This window comes from Tachypleus tridentatus, chromosome 7 (assembly GCF_004210375.1).
Source record: "Tachypleus tridentatus isolate NWPU-2018 chromosome 7, ASM421037v1, whole genome shotgun sequence".
NCBI lineage: Eukaryota > Metazoa > Arthropoda > Merostomata > Xiphosura > Limulidae > Tachypleus > Tachypleus tridentatus.
In genome coordinates this window covers 60387624-60412874 of record NC_134831.1, presented here as the reverse complement: position 1 = coordinate 60412874, position 25251 = coordinate 60387624, and the positions used below count along the sequence as shown (strand labels likewise).

Below are 25251 nucleotides of genomic sequence, written 5' to 3'. Positions count from 1 at the left end.
TTGTGAATATGGACTTCATTTTATAGAAAGTATCCTTGGACATTGCAATTCTTTTCTTTATTTCTGTGTCACTCTTTGCATTTGATGTTATAGTATATCCAAGATATTTGAAGCTTTCGACTTGTTTTATTCTCACGTCCTTGCCGGTTAGGTTACATGTAGGTGTAATTGATGCTACTGCCCTCTATTGGCAAATACATAACATAAACTTCAGTGGCCGCCACAACGCATATTGTGCAGCTTCGAGTGAAAAAAAACCAACCAAATATTTATGTACTTTCAGAGATGAGGCACTGTTCAGTCTAACACTTTTTTCATAGTTAATGTATACAAAACATATTCACAAACAAGGTTGTCTGGTAATAAGAATTCTTATTTTAGTTAATTATTAGTACCATTATTTCTATACACCTACAGTACACGCACTTTAGTCAGCATAATATAAATTAGAGTACAGCTCAAATTCTGGAATTCTTCCATTAAATCTACAATAACCAATCGTTAAAAAAAAATCGCCATATAACAGTCACGAAAATTTAACAAATGTTTAGTGGGGAGATGTTTTCTTGAAGCTATGTGTTCCGCTGAAATATAATATCAACTGGAAATGTTGTAATTTGCATAACCTTTTAAATGAACCGTCGCAATAGAACATTACTCCCATATACCCACTTTGTGATGATGTATGTTTGCTTCTTTTAATTATTTATTATCTGGAGAGTAAAATCCAATTTCAATCATGTTTGTTAACACTAACCTCATTTATTATTCTTAATCTTCTCGTTTTGAACTATTTTCTCATCTGAAAACTTTTCCATTGAAATTATATTAACGTCATTTGTAATATTGAATGAAAACGTAAAACTTCTCGACTTGCTTTGCTGCGTAATTAAATTATTCGTAATTAAATAATAAAAGCATCAGACGAAAATAGTGTGAGTCTGAATAACAACAACAACAAAACAAACATACATTCTGTTGTGGTACGTCAAATGAGTTAATCACAGCCCATTGGTTAGCGTATAGGACTGTGTAGCTGCGATACTGTGTTTCTCGCCTATCTACCGCCAACAACAACAAAATTTACGTAGTTGTTTCGTTATATAAAAAGGAAATAACAGTTACGATAAGAGTTTCTGAGGGCAAAGGTTTGGTTTGTTTTGTTTTGAATTTTGCGCAAAGCTACACGAGGGTTATCTGCGCTAGCCGTCCCTAATTTAGCAGTGTAAGACTAGAGGAAAGGCAGCTAGTCATCACCACCCACCGCCAACTCTTGGGCTACTCTTTTACTAATGAATAGTGGGATTGACCGTAACATTAAAACGCCCCTACGGCTGAAAGGGCGGAGAATGTTTAGTGGGACGAGGATTCAAACCCGCGACTCTCGGATTACGAGTCGAGTACCTTAACCACCAGGCCATGCCGGGTCGTTGTGCAAGGTAAACCGAAAAATGTTTATCCAGGTTCCAAACTTTTAAATACCTTCTTGTGTGTGTTTTTTTATAGACCGTGGCCACAATAAATGCAATAATTGAAATGTTTTGGATAGAAGTTTAATATCCTTTAATTGGTTGCACATATATACATTTATCACTTTTATAGGTTTGGTTTATAATTTTAGTTCTTCAAAACTGAATGTTATTATCCACTGAATTACAAGATAAAAACGTTTATATTTTCACTGTATTTATCTTATTTTTCTTATTTTAAATGTTGCCCGAATTTTCATGGTGCAATTGAACTTCATATGAAAAGTTGGGGTAATTTATAGGATTAATACTGTACGATGACACATACCACATGTTTTACCTTTTGCTAATCAATTTTCACCATATTTTATTAATATTATTATCAGTTTTTCTTCATATTTAGTAGCAAAGTAACGTAAGCTTAAAAGATGCCAGACTTTTTATCGTAAAAACAAACTCAATATTTCAAACTGATCCACGGTATTAAATTCAGAACAATTCACTCTTAAATACATTTTACTGGAACCTACGTTAAAATAATTGCATTTTTAGTGTTTTTACTTTTATTCTATAAGGAAATGCCCTAAATAAACAATTGTTTAATGTGCATTTCATTGTGCCTCCTGGTGGCACAGCGGCATGTTGTCTAGAAACAAACAAGCATTTTTAATATGAATATTTTTATTGTTATTTTACAAGGAAATATTTTAATTAATATGTCATTTACATAAAATATGCTTTTACATGCATGTCTAGTGTTTTTATCTTCTTATACAGAGAAATACTTTTAAATTAATGGTTAATTCACATAAATAATTGTTTTGTCACTTATTTCAATTGTTTTTCAGTTTCACGAAAAAACATTTTTATTCAATGCGGAATTCACATAAAATATATTTTATTTATATGTATTTTTAACAGTGAAGTTACAAAGAAATGTTCTTAACAATATTGCTTGATCCTCACAACACAATGACGATATTTCAAGGGGTACCTTAGCAGGGAAAATGCAGTTATGTACAACAATAAGGTTTACGTATTATGCTTCGCCGTTACCTTGAAGAAACATTGTCTTCTAACTTATGCCAGGTTATTTTCTTTATGGTATTACATTCCATTCAGTGGATATAATGTTGGTTTCAAAAATGGTTCTGTACGTTACAAAAAAACTTATGGATAATTTCAATAAAATTAAATTATTCATTTATTTGTATAATATTTACCACGCTATCATGACGTTTTTAGCCATACTTTAATATTCCCTTTTATTACATTGAAATTAATGTTTAAGTCCATATATTTTAGGGGAGGAATTAACAATGTAAAGAGTGTGATTGTTTGACATTCCTCTAATGTAGCACGTCTGATAAGTCTAGCAGGTTCTCACGCTCTATATCGAATATGATTATCTCATGTTTCTCTGATCTAGTACATTAAATAAAGGTGTTACATCTAACAGATTCTTTCAGTCCTACAACATTTGTTAGTCTTCTTTTGAAAATGTCTTAAAACTTCTACTGGTCGAATTAACAGTCTTTGCTTCTCTAACTTTATTAGCTCTTTCTAAATAAAAATATATTTACAGTGATATGATAATATGGACAAATATTAACAATATAAAAGTATACAAAGTTATTAATATTTGATACGCAGGTTTTGTGAGATTAGTGAATCTACCGTGTTTACAGGATAGTGATAATATTCTCCTGGGAGTAATGCATCTAATAGATATATACTGCTAGATTACAACATCTGATATGGTTGGTACTTCACGTAATTCAACTAATCGCATGTCTCTAATAGATTCTGTTAGTTTGGTTTGAATTTCGCGCAAAGATACACGAGGGCTATCTGCGCTAGCCGTCCCTAATTTAGCAGTCTAATACTAGAGGGAAAGCAACTAGTTATTGCTACCCACCGCCAACTATAGAGCTACTCTTTAACCAACGAATAATGGGATTTATCGTCACATTATAACGCCCCCATGGCTGAAAAAACGAGCATGCTGGGTGTAACGGGGATTCGAACCCGCGACCCTCGCGCTTTAACTACCTGGCCATGCCGAGCCTAGCTGTTAGTTTATTCAATTTCAAGTAGTTCTAGTATTATTTTTCAATACATTAGAACCACTTCACGTGATTGAGATTTTATAACTCTCAATAAGCTCTGCTTATCAATTTCCTAATTAGCTTAATAATACCATCTTGATGTGTGATTATATTGAATTTAAGATGGTAAGTTATGAACAGTTTATTATTGGTATAGAAACTTATACGATATTTATAAGTAGATGAATTAAATTTTACATATTACATGCACAAGTGGCCGCAAGTTATTTGACACTGGACTTATCACGTTTCTCTGAAGTACGGTATAATAATCACGTTATTTTGTGAAAAACACATTTAGTACTAAGTTAGCATTTTAAGGCTACTAAGTGTCCTTTAACTCTTTAACTTAAAATTTGAATACATGTTTCATTTGAAATGGTGATAATGTGTACTTTTAACATTCTCTATTCTGTTTTAATTGAATTTCAAACAAGACTGACATTGTTGACTGAAATTTCATAATCGATGAATATGCTTCGAATTATGAGGTGAATTTATTTAGTTTTCGTGATTGTTAAGTAGGAGTTACACAATGAGCTAAGTGCGCCTTGCCCACCTCGAGTATCGAAACCCGATGTTTTAGCTTTATAATCCCAAAGAGTTACCTTTGAGCCAATATAAGATCTAAGGACAAACATCGTTTCGGACTCAATGTTTAAGTGCTTTTTATATGATGGAATGTCCTCTAAACGTCTTTTATATTAACTTCACAGCATAATGACTTACAGCCTTACTAAATCAAGTGTTATACCTGAAACTAGAATACCCCCTCAATGAAAGTGAACATCGAACGATTAAAAACATTTCATTTGATCTGTTTGTGACGTTGTTACAAACATTCTTAAATATGCGTCTTACAAAAAACATAATCGCTTATTGAAGTTACTTTTGTTATAGTTATACGGCAAATACTGTACAACTTAATCAACGTAATAATAACTTCTAGGAACGCATGCTTTCGGTCTTTATCGCGATCGCTAGAACCAATAGAGACCAAACAGGAAACTTGTATACTTCCTTGTCTGTACATAAGTGTCCTGACATAGTAGAACTTGGTTATTATTGAATACCAGAACGTAAAGAACTAGGGTATAATAGCCGGTTTATTCATATTTCGTTTGTTATACGATTATTGCTTCAAATAGTTACATCCTATTATTCAGGTATGCCAGATTCCTTTGTATGTATACTTATTAATAATTAATTTCGTTTTTCAAAACAAGTGCCGACAAAGTCCAATTTCAGGGCTCATCACGCAGGTTAGGGTACAACAGACATAATTAAAGTAGTAAGTTTATTGTCCTTTATCGGCACTAAATATGTCAGACAAAGTTTGTCTACATATATATGTGTGTGTGTAGTGTCTGTGTGTTACACATTGTGTGAATAAGGAAACTAGCGGAGAATTTAACCTTCTCAAACACATATATAATTATTAACCCAATTCACTTCTATTTGTTGAGATTCTCTATTGCTGTTTTTCCTTATCCTTATTTCTGACAGCTTCCTTTCAACTATCAAGAAAATTGTTATCCCAAATTAATTAATAAGTTTTGCTAATTTATTTTTTATTCTTTACTTTTTCAGTAATAATGATTATAAATGTTAGATTGGAGACTATTATGTATTCCCTTAATTTTCTGGCCCGGCATGGCCAAGCGTGATAAGGCGTGCGACTCGTAATCTGAGGATCGCGGGTTCGCATCCCGGTCGCGCCAAACATGCTCGCCCTTTCAGCCGTGGGGGCGTTATAACGTAACGGTCAATCCCACTATTTGTTGGTAAAAGAGTAGCCCAAGCGTTGGCGGTGGGTGATGATGACTAGCTGCCTTCCCTCTAATCTTACACTGTTAAATTAGGGACGGCTAGCACAGATAGCCCTCGAGTAGCTTTGTGCGAAATTCCAAACAAACAAACAAACTTAACTTCCTTTTTCTTTCATCGCAATAGTTTACAAATGAAAAAATTAGGTGGCGCATCCCTAAAAAATTATAAATGTTCTGTTCTTAAATATATCTCTAAAATAAGTATACAAAATGTTGGAACATCTCGCAGTATACAATCTGGTAAGGCTAGCTATTAACATATATCACTTTTCATTAATGATCTAATGATCCCTTCAAGTGCATGTAGTCCATATATAACAGAAAAGTTACTAATAACTTGAGTAGAAATTGTGTAAAGATTTAATTTACATTATCAGACAAAGTGAGAATTAGGTTTATTAGTGAAATATGTCTTTCTTGATAAATGTGACTGTAAATAGAGGCCAACGGATTGGGAAGTACCCAGTTAAAAATGTATTATGTTTGTGCTATTTTACAGCAGTCTCTACTACTTTGAAGGGCAATGGCAAATTTAATTACTGAATTCACAGAATTAGCTAAGGAATACCAGGTGGCGCTGATTAATTTGTTAAAGATAGGAACTGTCTTTAGCGGAGAAGCCATTTTTAATGAAGTTTTCTTCGAATGTCCCTGTAATCAAAAAGAAGCCAAGATGTATGCTATCATGCTTATTCTAGGACCAGCTGTAGCCATGTTTTTCATAGGTAAGTGTCGAACCTCTGTAAGCAAGTTTTCTTTGCTTTTTTTTTGGTACTTGTATGAGAGTATGAGTGAAAAAGCAAGAAAGTCCAAAAAGATGTTAATTGGTCAGGTAAATTATACGTAAGTTGTTGGTTATTTGTGTTTCCTTATAGTAAACAATTATGCACAGTTTAAAGTGAATTATTGACTCAGCAGCACAACTAACTATTGAGAGTTAGCTTTGTTTTTACATACACAACTCAACAAATACAGTATTCTAAAAGTTAGTTCATTTTTACTGTCCTTTAATATGTTGAATTTCATTACCTAATCGTAAATTTAGTGCAATTTTTATACTTAAGACTAGAGAAAGACTAAAGGACTTCGAAAAATAACGAAATTACGTATAAAAGCCTAATAATCTGAGCGCTTTTAAAGAAGTTCATTTATAATGGCTATATAAACTGTTCTGTTTAAGGTGAAAAACTGTTTAACTTTTACAAATATTTTAAAACTGTTTCTAACGATATAATCATAGGGTTTAATTCACATATTTTGAACATTTATTTAAAGTTCTGTTGCTTGTAATGTGACTTACACATAATTTAACACTGGTAAAAATTTGACGTAACTGTATTTATTTACTTTTTTTTTTCTTAGTGGTTTCAAAATTAAATTATAGATTCGCTTTCATCTTACTTATTCTTTTTCATTACACTGTTATATATGTATTCAGTGCTGTGCATACATTAGACACCACTCAGTCATCAACGTATATTTTAAATTCAAAACATGACGAATTTCTCTTTTAGCAGGTATTTCAGTACTTCATAGTGTTTTAATGCAAACCAAATTCATATCATGGCAAATTTAAATTTTATGTCTTTAATATATATATTATATAATACATATACAATATATAATAGCTAAACATCACTGTCTGAATCCGATTAGGAATGCTTTCGTCAGGCTTTTGGAGATGTTCAGTGGTAATTGAATTCTAGGCAGCTTGAAGTACTGCTTAGAGCTTAGGGGTCTTCCTTTCATTTCGGCTGCCTTTGATGTATTTCTACGTCAAGGTAATCCAGCACACTCTCAATAATATTGATGTCTGGGCTCTGCAGAATCCACACTAAGAGTTCCTTCTGCTTCCTTTTTTATTAAGATAATGTTTTAATGTATTTACTGTAAGCTTGAGATTACTATCGTGATGGAAATTGAAGTTTCTACCCATTAAACTACATTTAGAAGATATAATGTGGTGAATTAATATTTATTTATATTAGTCAGAAATCAGAACTTTCATCAATGCATCAGAGACCACTGTCTTGTGAGTAAACAGCGTCATACTGATGCTTGCTTCCTCCGTTATGATTGTAAGTAAAGACAATCTCTCGCTAGTCCTGCGATGGACATATTGACATCTACTGGATCCAGAAACATCAATTTTTGACTCATAAGATTAACATATTTCGTTCTGTGTGTAGGTTGCTCAAAGAAATTATATTACTTAACATGTGACTCGCAAGAAACTTAGTTAAAACAAAGTAGTACTTATTATAGACAAGTCAATATAAATTCAGGTTTTTCCAACGTCTAAAGTCACTTAGCATTTGTTCTGAAGGTAATAATGCATTTGCTTTTATAAACCAGAACTGCTATTACGTATTACTCTAATATTATATATTTTTTTCAAATATAAGTTAATAGCACTTTTTTTGGTGTTATGAGGATCTACACCATTTAAACCAGGTAAACAACGTTCTTAAAAATAAACTGACACTTTTAGTTAAACAAAGAAATTTGCAATTTCTGATAAGAAAACTTATATCTAAATCTAGGTAATTACATTATTATTAACATTATAATTACGTTCTATTTTCAGTAGTTGAAAATAAGTTCTTTTGATTATTTAAGAAATTTAATCTCTTCATGTATTGAAAGTTATAAATATTTTGGGAGTTGTATGCAAATGGCAAAATTAAAACATAACGAAATATATATATGCAAAAACGGCTCGTTTGGGTTGAGAAAATATTTTACATAGAAGGCGAAACAACGTTCGACCTTCTATGTAAAATATTTTCTCAACCCAAACGAGCCGTTTTTGCATATATATTTCTCTACAAGTGGGTTTTCTCGACATCACTGATAAGGAAATATAAATTGCTGAAAGAAACTTAAGAATTTAAATGACGTAAAATAGGAATATAAGCTTTAAAAATAATGTAAAATACCTTATTAAGACAATATTCTGTACAAAGTTACCTTATCAAGGCCATCTTCTGCACAAAGCTACCTTGTCAAGGCAATCTTCTGTACAAAGTTACCTTATCAAGGCTATCTTCTGTACAAAATTACCTTACCAAAACAATCGTCTGTACAAAGTTACCTTAACAAAACAGCCTTCTGTACAAAGTTTATATTTATAAATCAGAATATAAATAGTTTTATTCAGAACGATAACAGCTAACTGATTTTATTAATAATGATTGTAAATTTAAATCTAATAGGAGTTTCTGTTTAGTTTATACACAACATATAGAGAACTACGGCATGCCATCATATTTTTGTTTAGTTTATTATATAACATATACAGAATTACGACATGCAATTATTTTTTATTTAGTTTATTATGTAACATATACAAAACTAGGAACTGCCATTATTTTTTGTTTAGTTTATTACACAACACATACAAAACTAGGATATGTAATTATTTGCCGGAATTTAGAAACATAATAATACATTTTACTTTTTCTAATGTCTCTGGTATTTTCCTTTGGTTTACCTTATTTTGAAATTTTAAGTTTTAAACTTTTTAAAATATTAATTAATGCGTCATCTTCAAGAATTTCCTAATTACTGGTAACAGTGTTATTACGAAAATAATTGTGAAATTATTGTTTACAGTTGCAAAGTAGATTTTGAACATCTTTAGAATCTAGATTTTCAATAAAATCTTTATAGTTGCGAATAAAGGTCAAGTAGGTTTAGTGTATTTTAAACTAATAATAGGAAGTAGAGATATACATTTTTATACTTTCATACGTTAAATCAATGTAAAATAAGCTGTCAATAACTTTGTATTTATATTCAATACAGAAATAAGATTTTTCAAAGACATTTTAAGAATCGTAAGAAAAAAGATATATATGATAAATATATACCCAAAACACGTATATGCAATAAAACGTTATACAACCCGTTAAAACATTATAGTGTTCAAACATTAAAAACCCCAATCTTCAAAATGAACGTCCTAGCTATGTTGTAAACATAAATTTATTTTATGTTCTGTTTCTTGAAACATTTTATTTATTCTTTAAAACTTTTATTTTGTTGAATTAGATGTATTTTTTTAATGTTTGTAAGATAGGTATCTATTAAGAGTACTTACTAAGAATGTATCAGAGATACTTCTGTAAAAATGAACATGGGTTGTTCAACTTGTATGTGACTCGTCTGATAAAGTAAGTTTATTTCGTTTCTATAACTAAGAAAAAAACCAACAAACCCTTCTCATGGTAACTGCTCAAAATTCTTTGTCCAACAGCTCTCCTGATAAACAAAATGTCGTTTCGGATGGCCTACGGTTATTGTAACCGCTCTGTAGAATTACAGACCGATTATAAAACATGCTGTTACTACTTTGTTGCTATCATAATTAAAGCTTTGATTGGTCCTGCTGCGTGGATTTTTGGAACTCTTCTTGATGGAAGGTAAGTTTCAAAAGTGGACTAATTTAGCATTTTTGAACATGTAAGTTTGTTTATAAGAAATAGAGAAATTGAAGCATGGATCTTGGCACTGTAAGTCCTCAAACTTGTACATGACATCCTCAATGAATTTCAGTTGAAAATACATGTTTTAATCTCTCAATGTATTGAAAATGTTACTCCTATATGATTATACAAAAATTCTAAGACAGGTACCTACATGCCCCTGTTGACTCAGCAGCAAGTCTGAGAAGTTATAGAACTAAAAATCGAGTTATAATACTTATGGTAAACATAGAATACAAGTACACATGTTCTCGAATATCTAAAAAAGAAACAACAAAAAAGTGAATAACTTCATGTCAGTCAAGTATATAGTGTGTTTGAAATTTCGCGCAAAGCTACATGACGACTACTTGCGCTGGTCATCTTTTTTTTTTTTTTTTTATACTGAATTGTGACATCTCATGGGACAAGACGAACTATAAAGGGGTCAGCAACTTTCCTTAGAGGTGGCTTCAGAGATGGTTAAAGGGTGGTGATTTTGACAAATTACGACACATTTGTTTGCTTGGTTTGTATTTCCCGCAAAGCTACACGAGGGATATTCGTCTTTAATCTAGCAGTAAAGGAATAGAAGGAAGACAGCTAGTCATCACCACCCACCGCCAACTCTTGGGCTGCTGTTTAACCAATGAATAATGGGATCGACTGAAATATTATAACGCCCTCACGGCTGAAATAGTGAACAAGTTTGGTGAGATGGGGATTTGATCCTTAGATTGTGAGTGAAACGTCCTATCCACCTGTCCATGCAAGGCCACTAACTATATGGAGAAAAATATTATTTTTTGTATCAAAGGTGACATTTAAAATTAATTATAAGATTTTCTCTGATCCATGCAAATTCGAGATCTTAATGCATTAGTTATAACTTCAACTTAGAACGTCCACCTCGAAATGAAATCCAAAACGAAGACAAACTGAATTTCAAAACACATAAATTTTATTACATAAATTATTGTAGTTTGTTGAATTAGAGGTTTTATCTGTGTATGTGTTAAATTTATTAACAATGTATGAATTAAACACCAGCCGTTGACGGTATATTTATTTATTTGTTTGTTTTGGAATTTCGCACAAAGCTACTCGAGGGCTATCTGTGCTAGCCGTCCCTAATTTAACAGTGTAAGACTAGAGGGAAGGCAGCTAGTCATCACCACCCACCGCCAACTCTTGGGCTAACTCTTTTACCAACGAAAAGTGGGATTGACCGTCACATTATAACGCCCCCACGGCATGGAGGGCGAGCATATTTGGCGCGACTCGAGCGCGAACCCGCGACCCTCAGATTACGAAGCGCACGCCTTAACGCGCTAGGCCATGCCAGGTCCCATATTTATTTATATCTTACCTATAGGCGTTGGTAGAAAATAAAGTAATTTTTAAAATTATTTTAAATAAAAAGAACATCTTAATGCAATTTTGGTCTATAGTTCTGTCTTATAATACTCTGTAATTTTGGTCTATAGTTCTGTTTTATAATACTCTGTAATTTTGGTCTATAGTTCTGTTTTATAATACTTTGTAATTTTGGTCTATAGTTCTGTTTTATAATACTCTGTAATTTTGGTCTATAGTTCTGTTTTATAATACTCTGTAATTTAAATTTTATCTTATAATCTTACCAACATAGTTGCTCCTCAATATAAATTTCGTTTTTTATATTTTTTTCCGGATTCATGATTAGCGACGTCGTTAAGAAATGTCCAGAGGAAGTTTAACAGGTGTTTTACTTGAATGTAATAACTAGCTTAATGGGATGCAGATATATTTTTCAGCTGTATTCATTAAATGTAATAAAATCCTTCGCTTCCGGACCATCAGTGGCACAGCGGTATATCTGTGGATTCACAACACTTGAAACCGGGTTTCGATACGCGTGGTGGTCAGAGCACAGGTATCCTGTTGTACAGCTTTATTCTCAGTTACACATAATAACTAAATCCTCCTATTCGGTTAAGCCCACGTGTTACATAAGGCGTCGTTCAGGTAAAATATAAAACTAATACCCGTATATGTTTTTCTTCAGATACTACCCGTGCATAAGGTTGGAACATCCTTGTAACAAAACCAATAACGAATTCAAAGAGTATCGAGGACATTCGCAGTTTCTCGCCATTGCAATGCTGTGTGTAGCGGTGGTCGTTATCTACTTTGGTAAGTTTTAATAACGTAGTCAATACATAACGGTCATTTCCTGATACAAATGACTTTAATTTGAAACTTCCTAACTTGGTTCTGCTTAGCTATAAGTGCATAAGTTTTTCAAGAGCATCCACATGCGACTGGTCGAACAGTGTGATTTAAATGACGCTCTTTAACCGCACCCTTGTTTTGTCTCAAAGTGCTAAGGTTCGTTTTTGCAGCATCAGTTTGCGAGCCATGGACACTCAGATTCACGGTCATGACCTCAGAGCTGCCAGAAGCGAAATAAATATAAATGTATTCAACTTAAATACATATTTTGGATCACTAGTAATTATAAACTGTATCAAACACCTTACCGTCGCGTCGTGATTTTTTGTTTTCTTTTAGTGCAACGCTTTGTATCGGATCTGTGTTATGTGAACTGATAGGAACGAATCCCAAAGTTTTATGTTTTAAGCCCTTAAACGTACCGTTCAGCCACCGCGAGATTTTAATGTAATTGTCCTAAAGATCAGCCCCCTTGAAGTACAGGGTTTTTTATGCGGGCTTATGCTGCTAGAAACCGGGTTTCGATACCCCTTTGTGCTGTGCTTAATAACAAACAACAACCTAAAGATCACGATGTCTTGTGAAAAACTAACTAATTTAGTTCATATGAGTTATAGGACTGATAACCATGTCATGTAAGTCATTTTACCATTTGTTTACCTCCAGTCTATTTCTCAGGATACAGAGTAATAATCAAGGTCACATATGTATAAGCCTTAAAGAACAATCGTTGTATCAGTTTCCAAAGCTAATGAATTAGTGGACGTTTAGGCCTTTCTACGTCCTGCTTACAAGGAACTAAATTAACTAACTACTGAGTAGTACGAAGATTTAAAAAGGTAACCGAAATACCCCTATACTGGCCGATAGGAAGATATGTTCTTTACTAGTTATGAAAAGTGGAATTTTCGGGTTCTTCAACCGCAACATTAGCTTTTGTTTAGCATGTCTAATTATTCTTTTTAAAACATAATTTTTACGTTATCTGTTTCTTTGAGAACTAATTGTAATTCATTTACATAATTTTATAAACTGATGATCATTATAAATTTGACATCAAATATCGTGTATTCTTTTTTATCGCATTTCATAGATGGCGCTGCTACTTTTTTGTTTGCCAAATGAATATACTTAAACAGTTACTTAATTCTACAAGAATAGCGTCCGAGCCTTTTCTTTAGACTTAATTTTAAATTCATTATTTTCGTTGAACGACCAGAAAAAAACCCACTTACAGGATATTTCAAAAGCTCTTCCTTTGTTCACAATATAATGTTGTCTTCTACATGGTCAAATTTGTCTACACAAATATTGTATCCATCGGTTTCCTTAACACAGTCGTCCGAACAGCAGAAGAGACTTTTTAAACAGACAACATCTCATGTTGATTAACAGTTAATACATTCTATAACATAAATGTAACACAATCTCCAATTAGTTAGGTTTCATCTAGTCATTTTTATTAACAATACAAGAATGTCATTTATTTCAATAATATAAGAATTTTATTTTAAGAATAAAATAATATTATAATGTTTTCCTAAAAATACAATAACGTTATTTATTTTATTTCAACAATGAAATAATGCTATTCATTTTCTGTTTATTTAGAAGTATATTTCATAGATTTATTTCATATTCCAGTGTTAATGTGTCGGGCATGTTGCTGTGGTTACAGTTATAGCTACAGACGACTAATGGAACTATATCATGAAGCTGAAGAAGCAGTTTTTGAAGATAAATTGAACGTAAGAACTATTATTTTCCTTCTAGGTTTAATTGTTCTCACAATCCTCAAGTAGAAAAATCTTCGAAATTATACTGTATATTGTTTAAAATTTTAGCACAAAGTTTCACTAAGACTATTTACTCAACGTCACACCTGATATTGAAATAATAGACTAGAAAAATTTGATACGTGCACTTTGAGCAAGAAAATTAAGACTACCTGCCGCCACACTTAACTTTTAGTTTGGTTTTTAAATTTCGCTCAAAGCTAAATGAGAGCTATTTGCGCTAGCCGTCCCTAATTTAGCAGTGTAAGACCACCCACCTCCAACTCCTGGACTACTCTTTTACCAACGAATAGTGGGATTGACCGTCACATTATAACGCTTCCATGTCTGAAAGGGCGAATATGTTTGGCGCGATAGGGATGCGAACCCGCGACCTTCTCATTACGATCGAGTGCCGTAACCACCTGGCCAATACTGTAAGAGAAATAAGTAGTTACTATTGGCATTTAACTTAGTTTTCGATTGTTACGATTGAATTTACATATATTTATTAACACAAACGCATTCGTTATTGATGTTTTGAGATAAAGAACATTCATGACTGTTACTGTGTACTTTGAAAGTGTTTGACTCTTGGATTCTGTTTTGTTTTGTTTTTTTACCTTTTTCTACTGAAGAGTAAGTAGCGAAGCCACAAAACTGGATTGTAACTTTTCATATAAGACCTCGCTAACTACAATGGAGATGTGATGGTTTAGGAAATACCTTGAGAGCTTGTATCCCTAAAATTCAGAATTGGATTCCTGCAGTGGACACAGTTCAACCGCCTCATTAATAACCTTGTGCTTAAGAACAAATGAATTTTTTTTTAGATACTAGAAGTAAGTTTTGGGGACTTTTCTTCGAAAATGAACGACTAGGTATAATAATTTAATTATTTATTACTCGAAGAGAAACTGTTAATGTTAGTATAAATATGTCCAGTGGTGATTACACCCCGCGATACTGTGGCAACCACACTCTGAGACACTGCTTCGGCTCGAGGGCAGAAACTAGCTGAGGGTAGGTCAAGAACAGATATGTACAGGTGATAAATGATAGAAAGTCGAAGTATTTTTTTTTTCAGTGTAAGAAGTTTGCGCTGGTGAACTATGATGGACTCAGTAGATGTGTTATGTTACCCAAGCACTGTCGTAAAGTGGTTAAGTTATCGGTACGGAGGCAGCAGGTTTTACAAGTTATTCCACTTAAGCTAAATTCACTTCTAGTCGTCTTGATGAGTTTCCCAGTAACATTCAGATGAAAGAAGCCAAAAGTGTGATGTAGAAATCCGCACACGTCTTCTTCAGTCAAATATCAAACGCATTTACAATTCCATCGTCCAAACTACTCATTCAGTCGTCCACAACTACCCCTGTGAAACAGCTTTTCAAAAGAACTTACGCTATATGAGACCATCAAAGCGCTTAAACACCTCTTGAATGGTAAATCATCAGACTTTGATAAGATTTTAGGTGAGATCTGCAAATACGAAAGACAATAATTAGCTGAAACACTAATCCATCTGCTTCATTTAACATGGTATAAAGTAAACGTTTCACAGCACTTTAAAGATGTTTTTATTCTACACTTGAATTATTCCGCGAAACGTTAAGTATGTTTATATTCTATATTTGTTCAAGTGCAAGGGAAGCCCATCAGTGACAACCGTGAAAGCACCCTCTACCAGTCACATATAGGTAGTCTTTATATTCATTGCTCCATTTAAAACAAGGCAAACTCAAGAGGTTAAAGACAAAAGAATATTAAGGAAACTCTATAATAGCCTTTCTCAATCTTTTACTGACTCATACAGTGTTCAGAGTATAGAAGAAAATTCTGAGCAAAAAGAATACTACATATCCATCGTCAGACAAAATAACTCAAAATATGTGACTGTCACACACGGTTACGACGGACAGCCATCTTTATAAACATATAACCTCTTAAAATTGGTGTTCCTGATCAAGTAGTAATCTGAAAAGGACGTTTCTGTTGTGTGGAACCTTAAAAAGGGATTTAACCATAAGATAATAAACAAGTTACCTATAAAACGATGCAGTCTTAGATGAAGGAAACGCTACAAAAATATCTATTTTTAAGTTTCTAAACTATTATTAAAAATGAAAGTTCCAAAATTCTTTCGAATCTTCAGCTGTTAAATTGGTTTCATAAGGTAGTAAAAGATGTTTATAAGAGTAGAGAATAAAACATAATAGGTTCAAATATTATAGTATTTTGAAAAGGTAAACAAATCACATTATATCATAAAATACACAAATATAAATTATTTCCTTATATGTGAGCCTGTTGATTAGGGCACTCGACCCGCAAACTGTGGGTTGCAGATTCGAATTCCTGTCCCCAAAGGTGCTCGCCCTTTCAGCCTTAGGGGTGTTATAAAGGGTGGATAGACCTTTATGTAGCTTTGTGTGAAAATAAATAAGATATTGAAAATAATTTACGTTCTAATGTTATTATTTTTATCAAGAAGTTGTAATCCGCTACGTGTGTATTTTGTGTGTGTATTTTTCTTATAGCAAAGCCACATCGGGCTATCTGCTCAGCCCACCGAGGGGAATCGAATCCCTGATTTTAGGGTTGTAAATCCGGAGACATACCGCTGTACTATCGGGGGGCAGTCCGCTACGATCATGCTATACTGGAATATCTCTTTGTATTATTATGTCCATTAAATGTACAATACGGTTTACTTACTCTTATCAGGAATTTCCTCAAACCAATGTAAGTATAAAATATTGCTTTTTATTACTACTAATCAATAATTCACATATATTTTGTTTCATACTTTCTTTCTTCGTCTCTCTTGGTTTATTCGTTCTCTCTCACATCTTCCAGTCTGCTTTCTTTTGCTGAATTTGTTACTCTTTTCCAAACCCACACCGAATCGGTCCCTTATAACAGTTTCCACGTACATCGAATTATAAAGTTTTATAAACATAGATGTTTTTGTAGTCTCCATACCGGCTGAACTTAGAAAAGCAACCAATATACCGCTATAATAACTTTCTAATTACTTAGAATTACCGTTATATTATGACGCCCCAAAGGCTGAAAAGGCGAGCATGTTTGGTGTGATGAGGATTCTAACCCGAGACCCTCAGATTACGAGAAGAATGCCTTAACCACCTGGCCAAGCCGGGCCCTAATATTCAGGAAAATAATGATTAACACGAGAATCAAAAAATTATGTACAAGTATTTCTGCTAACTGCAATTTGGACTACATACACGTATTTCTGCCAACTGCAATTTGGACTACATACACGTATTTCTGCTAACTGTAATTTGGACTGCATACACGTATTTCTGCTAACTGTAATTTTTTTACTTTATTATTTTAAAATGTCTAACGATTTCATTTTAAAGAGTAAATTCGATATTTGTCCTTCTGATATTTTTTTCACTTTTAAAGTCGTGATAAATTTTTGAAGCTACAAAATTATATTTCAAATGTCAATTTTCTGAAGTTGCTAATGAGTTCAATCTGTGAACAAAAAGTTTATGCTTTTTCTTTAAATAAAATTCTGAGCAGTTTCGCTGATTGACCGAACACATTAAAAAATTGACTCTGCAAATAATAATATATAACACTTTTTATTTCAGCCAACGTTTCGCCATTTTGGTTCCACCAGGACTAATAGTACGAAACGTGTTTGATATGAAAATATACGTGAAATCGATACTTTGGTAACATGTTTATAGAAATGTTTACAATATTATTCTCGTTTCACAATTTTTTTTAATGTTATAATATACATATGATACTAACTACATTACTATACTACCGTTTAACATATATTACTCATGTGAAGTACAGAATTCATGCAATGTGTGTGGGCCTGGCATGGCCAAGCGTGTTAAGGCGTTCAACTCGTAATCCGAGGGTCGCGGGTTGGAATCCCGGTCGCACCAAACATGCTTGCCCTTTCAGCGGTTGGGGCGTTATAATGTGACGGTCAATCCCACTATTCGTTGGTAAAAGAGTAGCCCAAGAGTTGGCGGTTGGTGGTGATGACTAATTGCTTTCCCTCCAGTCTTACATTGCTAAATTAGGAACGGCTAGCGCAGATAGCCCTCGAGTAGCTTTGCGCGAAATTCAAAAAGAAAAAACAAAGAGCAAGTGTGTGATATGGTATGTGGAATACTAACAGGGAAGACTGGTGTGAGACTATATGATACGTCAGAGTACGCGATCGATCTAAACATTATTGAATTAAGGATGTAGACACTGATGGGCGAATGGGAATTTAGTTACTTTTATCTTTATTTACTTTTGGGTATTTGCGTTAATGGTTATAGTCTCCATATATTTTCTCTTTTCAAAATTTTGTTTTGTTTATCCATGTTTAGGGATCTGTATTTGGGTAGGAAGTATTCTGCTGGAACGGTTCAGTAGTTCTCAAGTTTATATAACGCATTAATTGGCTCGATATACGTGTGTGTGTGTATAGGTTTATCCTATGCATGTGTCTCTACATGTTTCATAGATGATCTAATAGAGTATGGTGTGGTATTTGTGTTCTGCTGATTTGTTATTGTTGTTGTCATATTTTGTTTTTAAGTTTATTGCCATTTAGGCTTGTTTAACAGATTTACGAATCTTGGTTACATCTGTGTTGTTTATGAAAATATTGTTTATCATAAGTGTGTTTCTGTGTATTTTTGTTTTCGAGGTTCATTGTTGTTGTGTTTCTTGTCACTTGGAAATATTATTGTTGTGATCTTCAAAATATCTGTTTTATATTAGTAGTGTTTTAAGATCTTGTGTTGTTTGAATGGGATTCGAATTTACTGTCTTTAGTTATCCCACTATGTTTTGTTTCCATTTTGATTTTGTCAAGATAACGTAACGTAGAAATATCAAGTTCTTGCATTTTCAATACATAAAAGACTCAGTCTGTCTGAAATATTTGGGGTTGCGTTTAACAAGGCTTAGTTTATTTCTGTGTTGAGTAGTTGTAGTGTGAACTTGACTAGTTAGTGAAAGTTTTCAGTAAACGGTAAGGTAAACAGGGTAACTTTCTTTCTGTATTGAATAGTTACAATGTGAACTTGATTGATGAATGGAAATTGTTTAGAAAATGGTAAGAACTGTTTAGAGGAATCTTCTGAATGAATCAGTATTACAAATATGTAGTCGATATGTCTGTACTATACTTATGGAATTAAACCTATGTTGTTTCTACAGTATACATGAATACTATTACACAGCTAACTGCTGCTATTAGCCGTTGTTATTTTGTTCTCATGTTTGTATGAACTATCTCTGAATTTAAAGTATCTGTTAAACATGGCAAAATTAAACACTGTGCGGATTGTTTCCAAGGTTACATTTGCTGGAGAGATGTATTCAATAAATGAAGACATGAAGCTAATGTTGCTACCCATGTTTTCTTCTATAGATATCGATGGGTACAAGGCGTTTACGTCTGAGGCAAATAAAACAAAATCGTTGTATAGTATTCAAGTTCAAAAGCGTAGTTTGTCTAAGAAGTTTTTCATATTGTTTAAGGGTGATGGTACGTACTTTAAATATGGTTTAAGTAGTTAATTCAGGTAACCAAGGTATAATTTCAATGGCTAAATCATATGCTAATACCATGGCCTTTATGGAATCTACATAGTTCAGACTATGCGAGATTTTTAATTCTGTTATTATTTGTTTCGGGCAAAAATTCTGTCTTCTTTAAAATGTTTCATCTTTCATATCTTCTTTTCATCTTTGCCTATAATCACGTTGGCTGATGTGTCTTAAAGATGCTATTCTATTTCACATTTGTAACTGTTTCTGGTTAAGTTTACGAAACGTTTCACTGTGTTAGGTTGTTTTTATTATAAGAATATCACTTCTTCACAGACTTTTCATCGCGGTGTTTTGTGAGTGAGATATTATCTTTTTCTTAATTATTTTTAAATGTAGCCAGGATATAGAAAGACATGTCTGATACTTCTTTGAGTCAAATGGGTAATTGCTAATTTTGGTTATCTTTCTGGTCATTTATATCTTCTGTGGGAATCTTGGTTAGCAGCAGAAGGGTTAACATTGTCCAAAGTATCTTCAGAGATTTCGCCTGTATTTTCTTTGGTTTTTGTGCGGAGGTTCTTGAGGTGTTTATTTTTTCTTTAATGATGTTTTTGTTTTGTTTTGTTGTTTTTGCCCAGCGGCCACGATATATTTCTTTTTACAGTTTACATATATAAGCTGGTATTATATATCCATTTTCTATTAAAGTAATATTTTGACCTCTCTCTAAAACTAACATAGCGCTGTAGTAAATTCTTGGCGGGCTATTGAAGTGCCTTTGCGAAACAGTGAAGGTAAGGTTGATGACTTTTACGACTCATATGACGTGCGCTTTCTTCTTCAATCTATATCAGGGGTAGTGAGCCATTGGCGCACATCACATGTGTCACGCGAAGGGAAATTGTTCGGCATGACAGATTTCTTTTAATAATTTTCTTATTTTGTAAATTTTCATGTAAAAATATAACTTTGTGTAATTTGTAATGTTTAAAATCAAGAAAAAGTTTTAGCAGGATGGAAGTTTTTGATTTTGTTACATACGTTTTGGCCCTTGGCCCAGTATCGGTTCGCCAACGTTGAGTTAGCGTGTGTGTGTGTTTTTTTCTTATAGCAAAGCCACATTGGGCTATCTGCTCAGCCCACCGAGAGGAATAGAACCCCTGATCTCAGCGTTGTAAATCCGGAGACTTACCGTTGTACTAGCGGGGGGCATTAGGTTAGCAATACGAGATTATTTGTTTGTTTGTTTTTGAATTTTGCGCAAAACTACTCGCGGGCTATCTGCGGTAGCCATCCCTAATTTAGCAGTGTAAGACTAGAAGGAAGGCAGCTAGTCATCACCACCCACCGCCAACTCTTGGGCTACTCTTTTACCAACGAATAGTGGGACTGACCGTCATATTATAACGCCCCCACGGCTGAAAGGGCGAGTATGTTTGGTGCAACGGGGAGCAATACGAGATAATCTCTAGGATAAAACAGTAATAGTAGAATTAAAAATAGTACTATGTAGAATGCTTATTATAGAAAAAACAGTAAACATTATAAATAAAGCTAGAAATAATAACATCCAATAAATGCAAGTATATATATATTACGTATTCTCAGGGGTCCGGCATGGCCATGTGGGTTAAGGTGTTCGATTCGTAATCTGAGGGTCGCGGGTTCTAAAGCCCGTCGCGCCAAACATGCTCGCCCTTTTAGCCGTGGGGGCGTTTTAATGTTATGTTCAATCCCACTTTTCGTTGGTAAAAGAGTAACCCAAGAGTTGGCGGTGGGTGATGATGATTAGCTGCCTTTCCTCTAGTCTTACACTGTTAAATTAGGGAAGGCCAGCGCAGATAGCCCTTGAGTAGCTTTGCGCGAAATTCGAAACAAACAAACAAACGTATTCTTACCAATACTGTGTGATCGTGCTGTGGTAAATAAATCGCCTCAAACAGGTTTATAGGTTTAGACCTGAAGTAACAATATGAAATAAACTGTATGATAATAATATATTTCAGGAAACAGCAAAAGCGAAAGCTGAGACAAATGTCAATTTATTCCTGGATGAGCATCCAACGAAGAGAGACTGGGAAGTAATTGCTAAAGCTCCTCCTTTAAATTGCACCTTATCAGAAGCAGCCAATGAGCCATTATCACACCTTGACAACCTGATTAAAAACAAAACTCAAGCTTGTCAATAGGTCAATATGAATGGAGAAAAATATATACGATGATCGTTTTCTTACCGGAATATATTTACTTGAATTTCTTTTTCTTACGATAGAAGAAGATAATTTTTACATTATTTTAGAACTGTATTTACTGTTTTACTGTAGATGTACTTCCTTTTTTTCTTGAAACTTTATTTGTGGATAAATATAAACTTTTGTAATAGTGATGACGTATGACTTTAATGTGAACTTGTACTTTACATTAAATAAACTAAATTGTACTTTTTCACGGATTGATTTTTTTTATTCAGTTTCCTCTCAATAGTAAATTTCATTTCAATATTAGGACTGTAGCGTTATACATTTAATAGCTTCATACAGTGTACAAACTTATAAAAGTCAAGGCACCTGTTGTTTTGGAAACTGTTTGCTTTCTGAACTAGAATCGATAGAAATCACTTTTTTGGCCATAAACCTATTTCAAATATTTTTTGTGTGCATTAGATGATCTTACGAAATTATATTTGGTATTTTAAAATACCATGCGATTTCTGAGCTAAGCGATTAGATCAGAAACTCCTAGGATTCAGAAGAGCTGTCTCTTATTTAGAATTGCAGACTAGCGAGAGAGATAAATCAATTAATAACATTCGACACCTGAATGGCTAACCTTACTCGAATTGATTATTACTTTTTATAACACACCGACAGCTCTAACTTTGAACATTCTGATCCGTAGCCAGGCACGTTAGCTACATGGCTACACCCTATTCTTAGTGGTATTGTCTTAACAGAAATAATGTTTGCATAAGGTTTTTTTTTGTGAAATCATATATTTTTCTAATAAATATGTATAGCAAACTACACGATGTAGTCGGACAAAGTTTGTCGTGACTGTTTCTTTCATCAGTACTAATCATATGTAAGAGGTTAATCTTGAAGATTAAAACAATATATGTATATATGTATATTTCTAATCTTGAATGAATTAAAATAATATTAACCAGTCGTTGATAAAATACAGGTGCAAAAAATAATATACGAATAAAAATAAGTTCTCTGTCTATGTATATGTATGAGAATCTCATTAACAGAGCAATGAAAAATTAATGGTTGTCATTTAAAATGTTTCTAAAGCAATAATATTTCCTCTGTTTTCATATTAAATAAATATCAATATAATTACTATTTTTGATGAAACAAAAATAGCTCAGGAATAGCATTAGAGTTTTGGCAGAAAATACTGTTTGTATTAATGCCAATGGGAATGCCATATTTAGTTACTCACTGGGTCAGCGATAACTTATAACGCTGAAATCCGGGGCTCGATTACCGTAGTGGACTGAATATAGATAGTCCTTTGTCATGTTCTGCACTGAGAACAAAACAACAACAAGGTCACATTTATCTACGGAATAAAGATGGTTTCCTGGTAAGTATTGTTAATGCAACGGTAAATTATCACATAATTATATCGTAAAAGGTGATTACTGGAATCACGTGTAACACGAAACGTTTAAAAACAATATTTTGAACTGGTACAAGTTAGGCCACTGAAAATAATCTGTAAAGTCATAATAATCACGCCAGATTGATAACTTTCAAGTTGAAGTCCAGCAATAACATAGTTTAAGAACTGATTCATCATAACATCGAATGCATTAATTCATTCAACACCGACTACAAGTACAGTTTGACTTTTTAAAATATTAGAAATATCCTTAAGAACATCCATAGATAGTAGATGGTCTCAAATCATGGTATCAATTTTTTCTAGAGGTATAAAAAATTGAGTTTGACGTTACGGTTATTCAAAATCTGAGGTAGAGATAACATATATGCTAATATATTTTCCTAATATTAACTCAACTTAACATATTCTCGGAAACTATATAAAAATAACTATTGCTAGATATGAGGTCATTACAGGTAACAAGATCACGTGACATACAGTTTTTAAGATATGTTTTCTTTACGATGTAGCGTATTTACCATCATACATTTATTTTAATACCTGCAATTGTTTCATTTTGATGCATGTGACGTATATTGTTGGATGTCTACTGCGCAAGTCCCGCCAGTTCTCTAAATTTGTAGAAAATTTCGAGAGCAAGAAACAACAATATCTGGTTTACGAAAACAATAGCGTGTCTTCGAACATTGTTGAGCATTCGGGAATCTCTCCTGATTACCATGAAAGCTAGCCAAGAGAGACAGTAACACAATATATTTTGGTCAGCTACAGTCAGTATACTATAAGCTTCGGAAGCTATAATTGTGGCAAACGTTTATTAATCAAAAAGCTACAGAATTTGACCAGGAACGTTTATATCTTTCAAACATTTCAAACAGTTCTTCAGAGAATTAACTTTTCGGGTGTTACTATTTCTATGAGGACATTAGATATGTACTTTCTTCTTTGCAAAGTAAGCTTGTAAACCGCTTTAGAGCTAGTTATCACTTCTATCAAGTGAAGTATATCCGTGTATCAACATGAAAGTAATTTGCCCCTCGTGAACATGGACCGTCGATGAAATATTAAATTCTAGATCAGATACAAGACTGAATATCGTTTGTGAGCTTGTAAAATGCTTATACATAAATATTTATTTGTAATAATCGTTGTTATAAATTGTATTGTGGTTTGTATATTATAATATATTTGTGTTAAGAAATAAAATTGTGTGTATCAATCTCGTTGACAAATATTATAAGTTTGATACACATTGACATTCAATTAACTTCTAAATTCAAATTTTCGGTTATTTGATATCATTATACGTAACATTTGTAACATAATAAATCAGAGACTCGTGAGAGGTAAATTATAATACATAACAACGACTGTCTTATCCAAATATATGCACCTACAAGAAATTTGTTATATTCATTATTATTCAGCAAACAGTTAACTCACTTTGTTTCTTCAGAGATGAGATCAGAACAAAGGAGATTAACATGGTCAGTCTAAATAAAGAAGATATTTGCATTCTACCTCAAAAGAAAAGTAAATGCACAAACTCTAAAAATACATTATCTGTCAAGCAGATGTTGAGAAACTTTGGGAAAATTATAGGAAACCTCACTATAGACTCCTATTTTTACACTGTAAATACGTGGTAGTGATGTACTTGAGCAACTAAAACTACCTCATTTTTTCACTGGCATATCCGATACCACTCCAAGTGCTTTGAAACACGTACAAGTATAGAGAACTTGCACTATGTTTACAAATGAAAATCTGCTTTTCATTTTCAGAAGCACAAGTCTTTAAGAAAAACTTATGCCTGTGGATCTGCAGAATTCTCATTGGAGTCCCTGTTATAATCATCACCAATTGATTGGTTCGAGCTTTGTAAAAATTTACCCCCCAAAAAAATAAATGAGAGGGGTAGTAACATTCGTTACCATTGTGGATCACTGAAGTGCTGATTCTTAACAAACTAAGAACGAGCTTATATCACAAGAATACTGAGAAAAATGTGAAGTCTTTAAGATTCTGATCAAGTGGTTAAATAGAATGAAGCAGGCCAAACAAATGAAAGAGATCCGCTATCTATCATCACATCGTTCCTCATGAAAGACCTAGTCTCTCTTGATTGAGTGGATAATGACAATGAAGTCACTAGATGTTGTGAAACAGTTATACTATTTAGAAAGCGAGCAGATGAAAATTTTTGTTGA

At 33.2% G+C, this 25251-nt stretch overlaps 1 protein-coding gene across 5 annotated transcripts in view; it reads left to right on the top strand.

Annotated features, from left to right (window-relative positions):
* The first annotated feature begins 4584 nt into the window (after positions 1-4584).
* LOC143255767 (calcium homeostasis modulator protein 6-like) overlaps positions 4585-25251 on the top strand; it is a 51813-nt gene continuing 31146 nt past the window's right edge. Inside the window, exons 1-7 of one of the 5 annotated variants that reach the window (XM_076511955.1) lie at positions 4585-4743; positions 5906-6131; positions 9665-9830; positions 11920-12047; positions 13731-13834; positions 16402-16606; positions 21415-21555. In XM_076511955.1, coding sequence (XP_076368070.1) covers positions 5930-6131; positions 9665-9830; positions 11920-12047; positions 13731-13834; positions 16402-16557 — 756 coding nt within the window. In that variant the 5' untranslated portion in view covers positions 4585-4743; positions 5906-5929 and the 3' untranslated portion in view covers positions 16558-16606; positions 21415-21555. The other 4 variants (XM_076511952.1, XM_076511953.1, XM_076511954.1 and 1 more) reach the window with 4 other exon arrangements.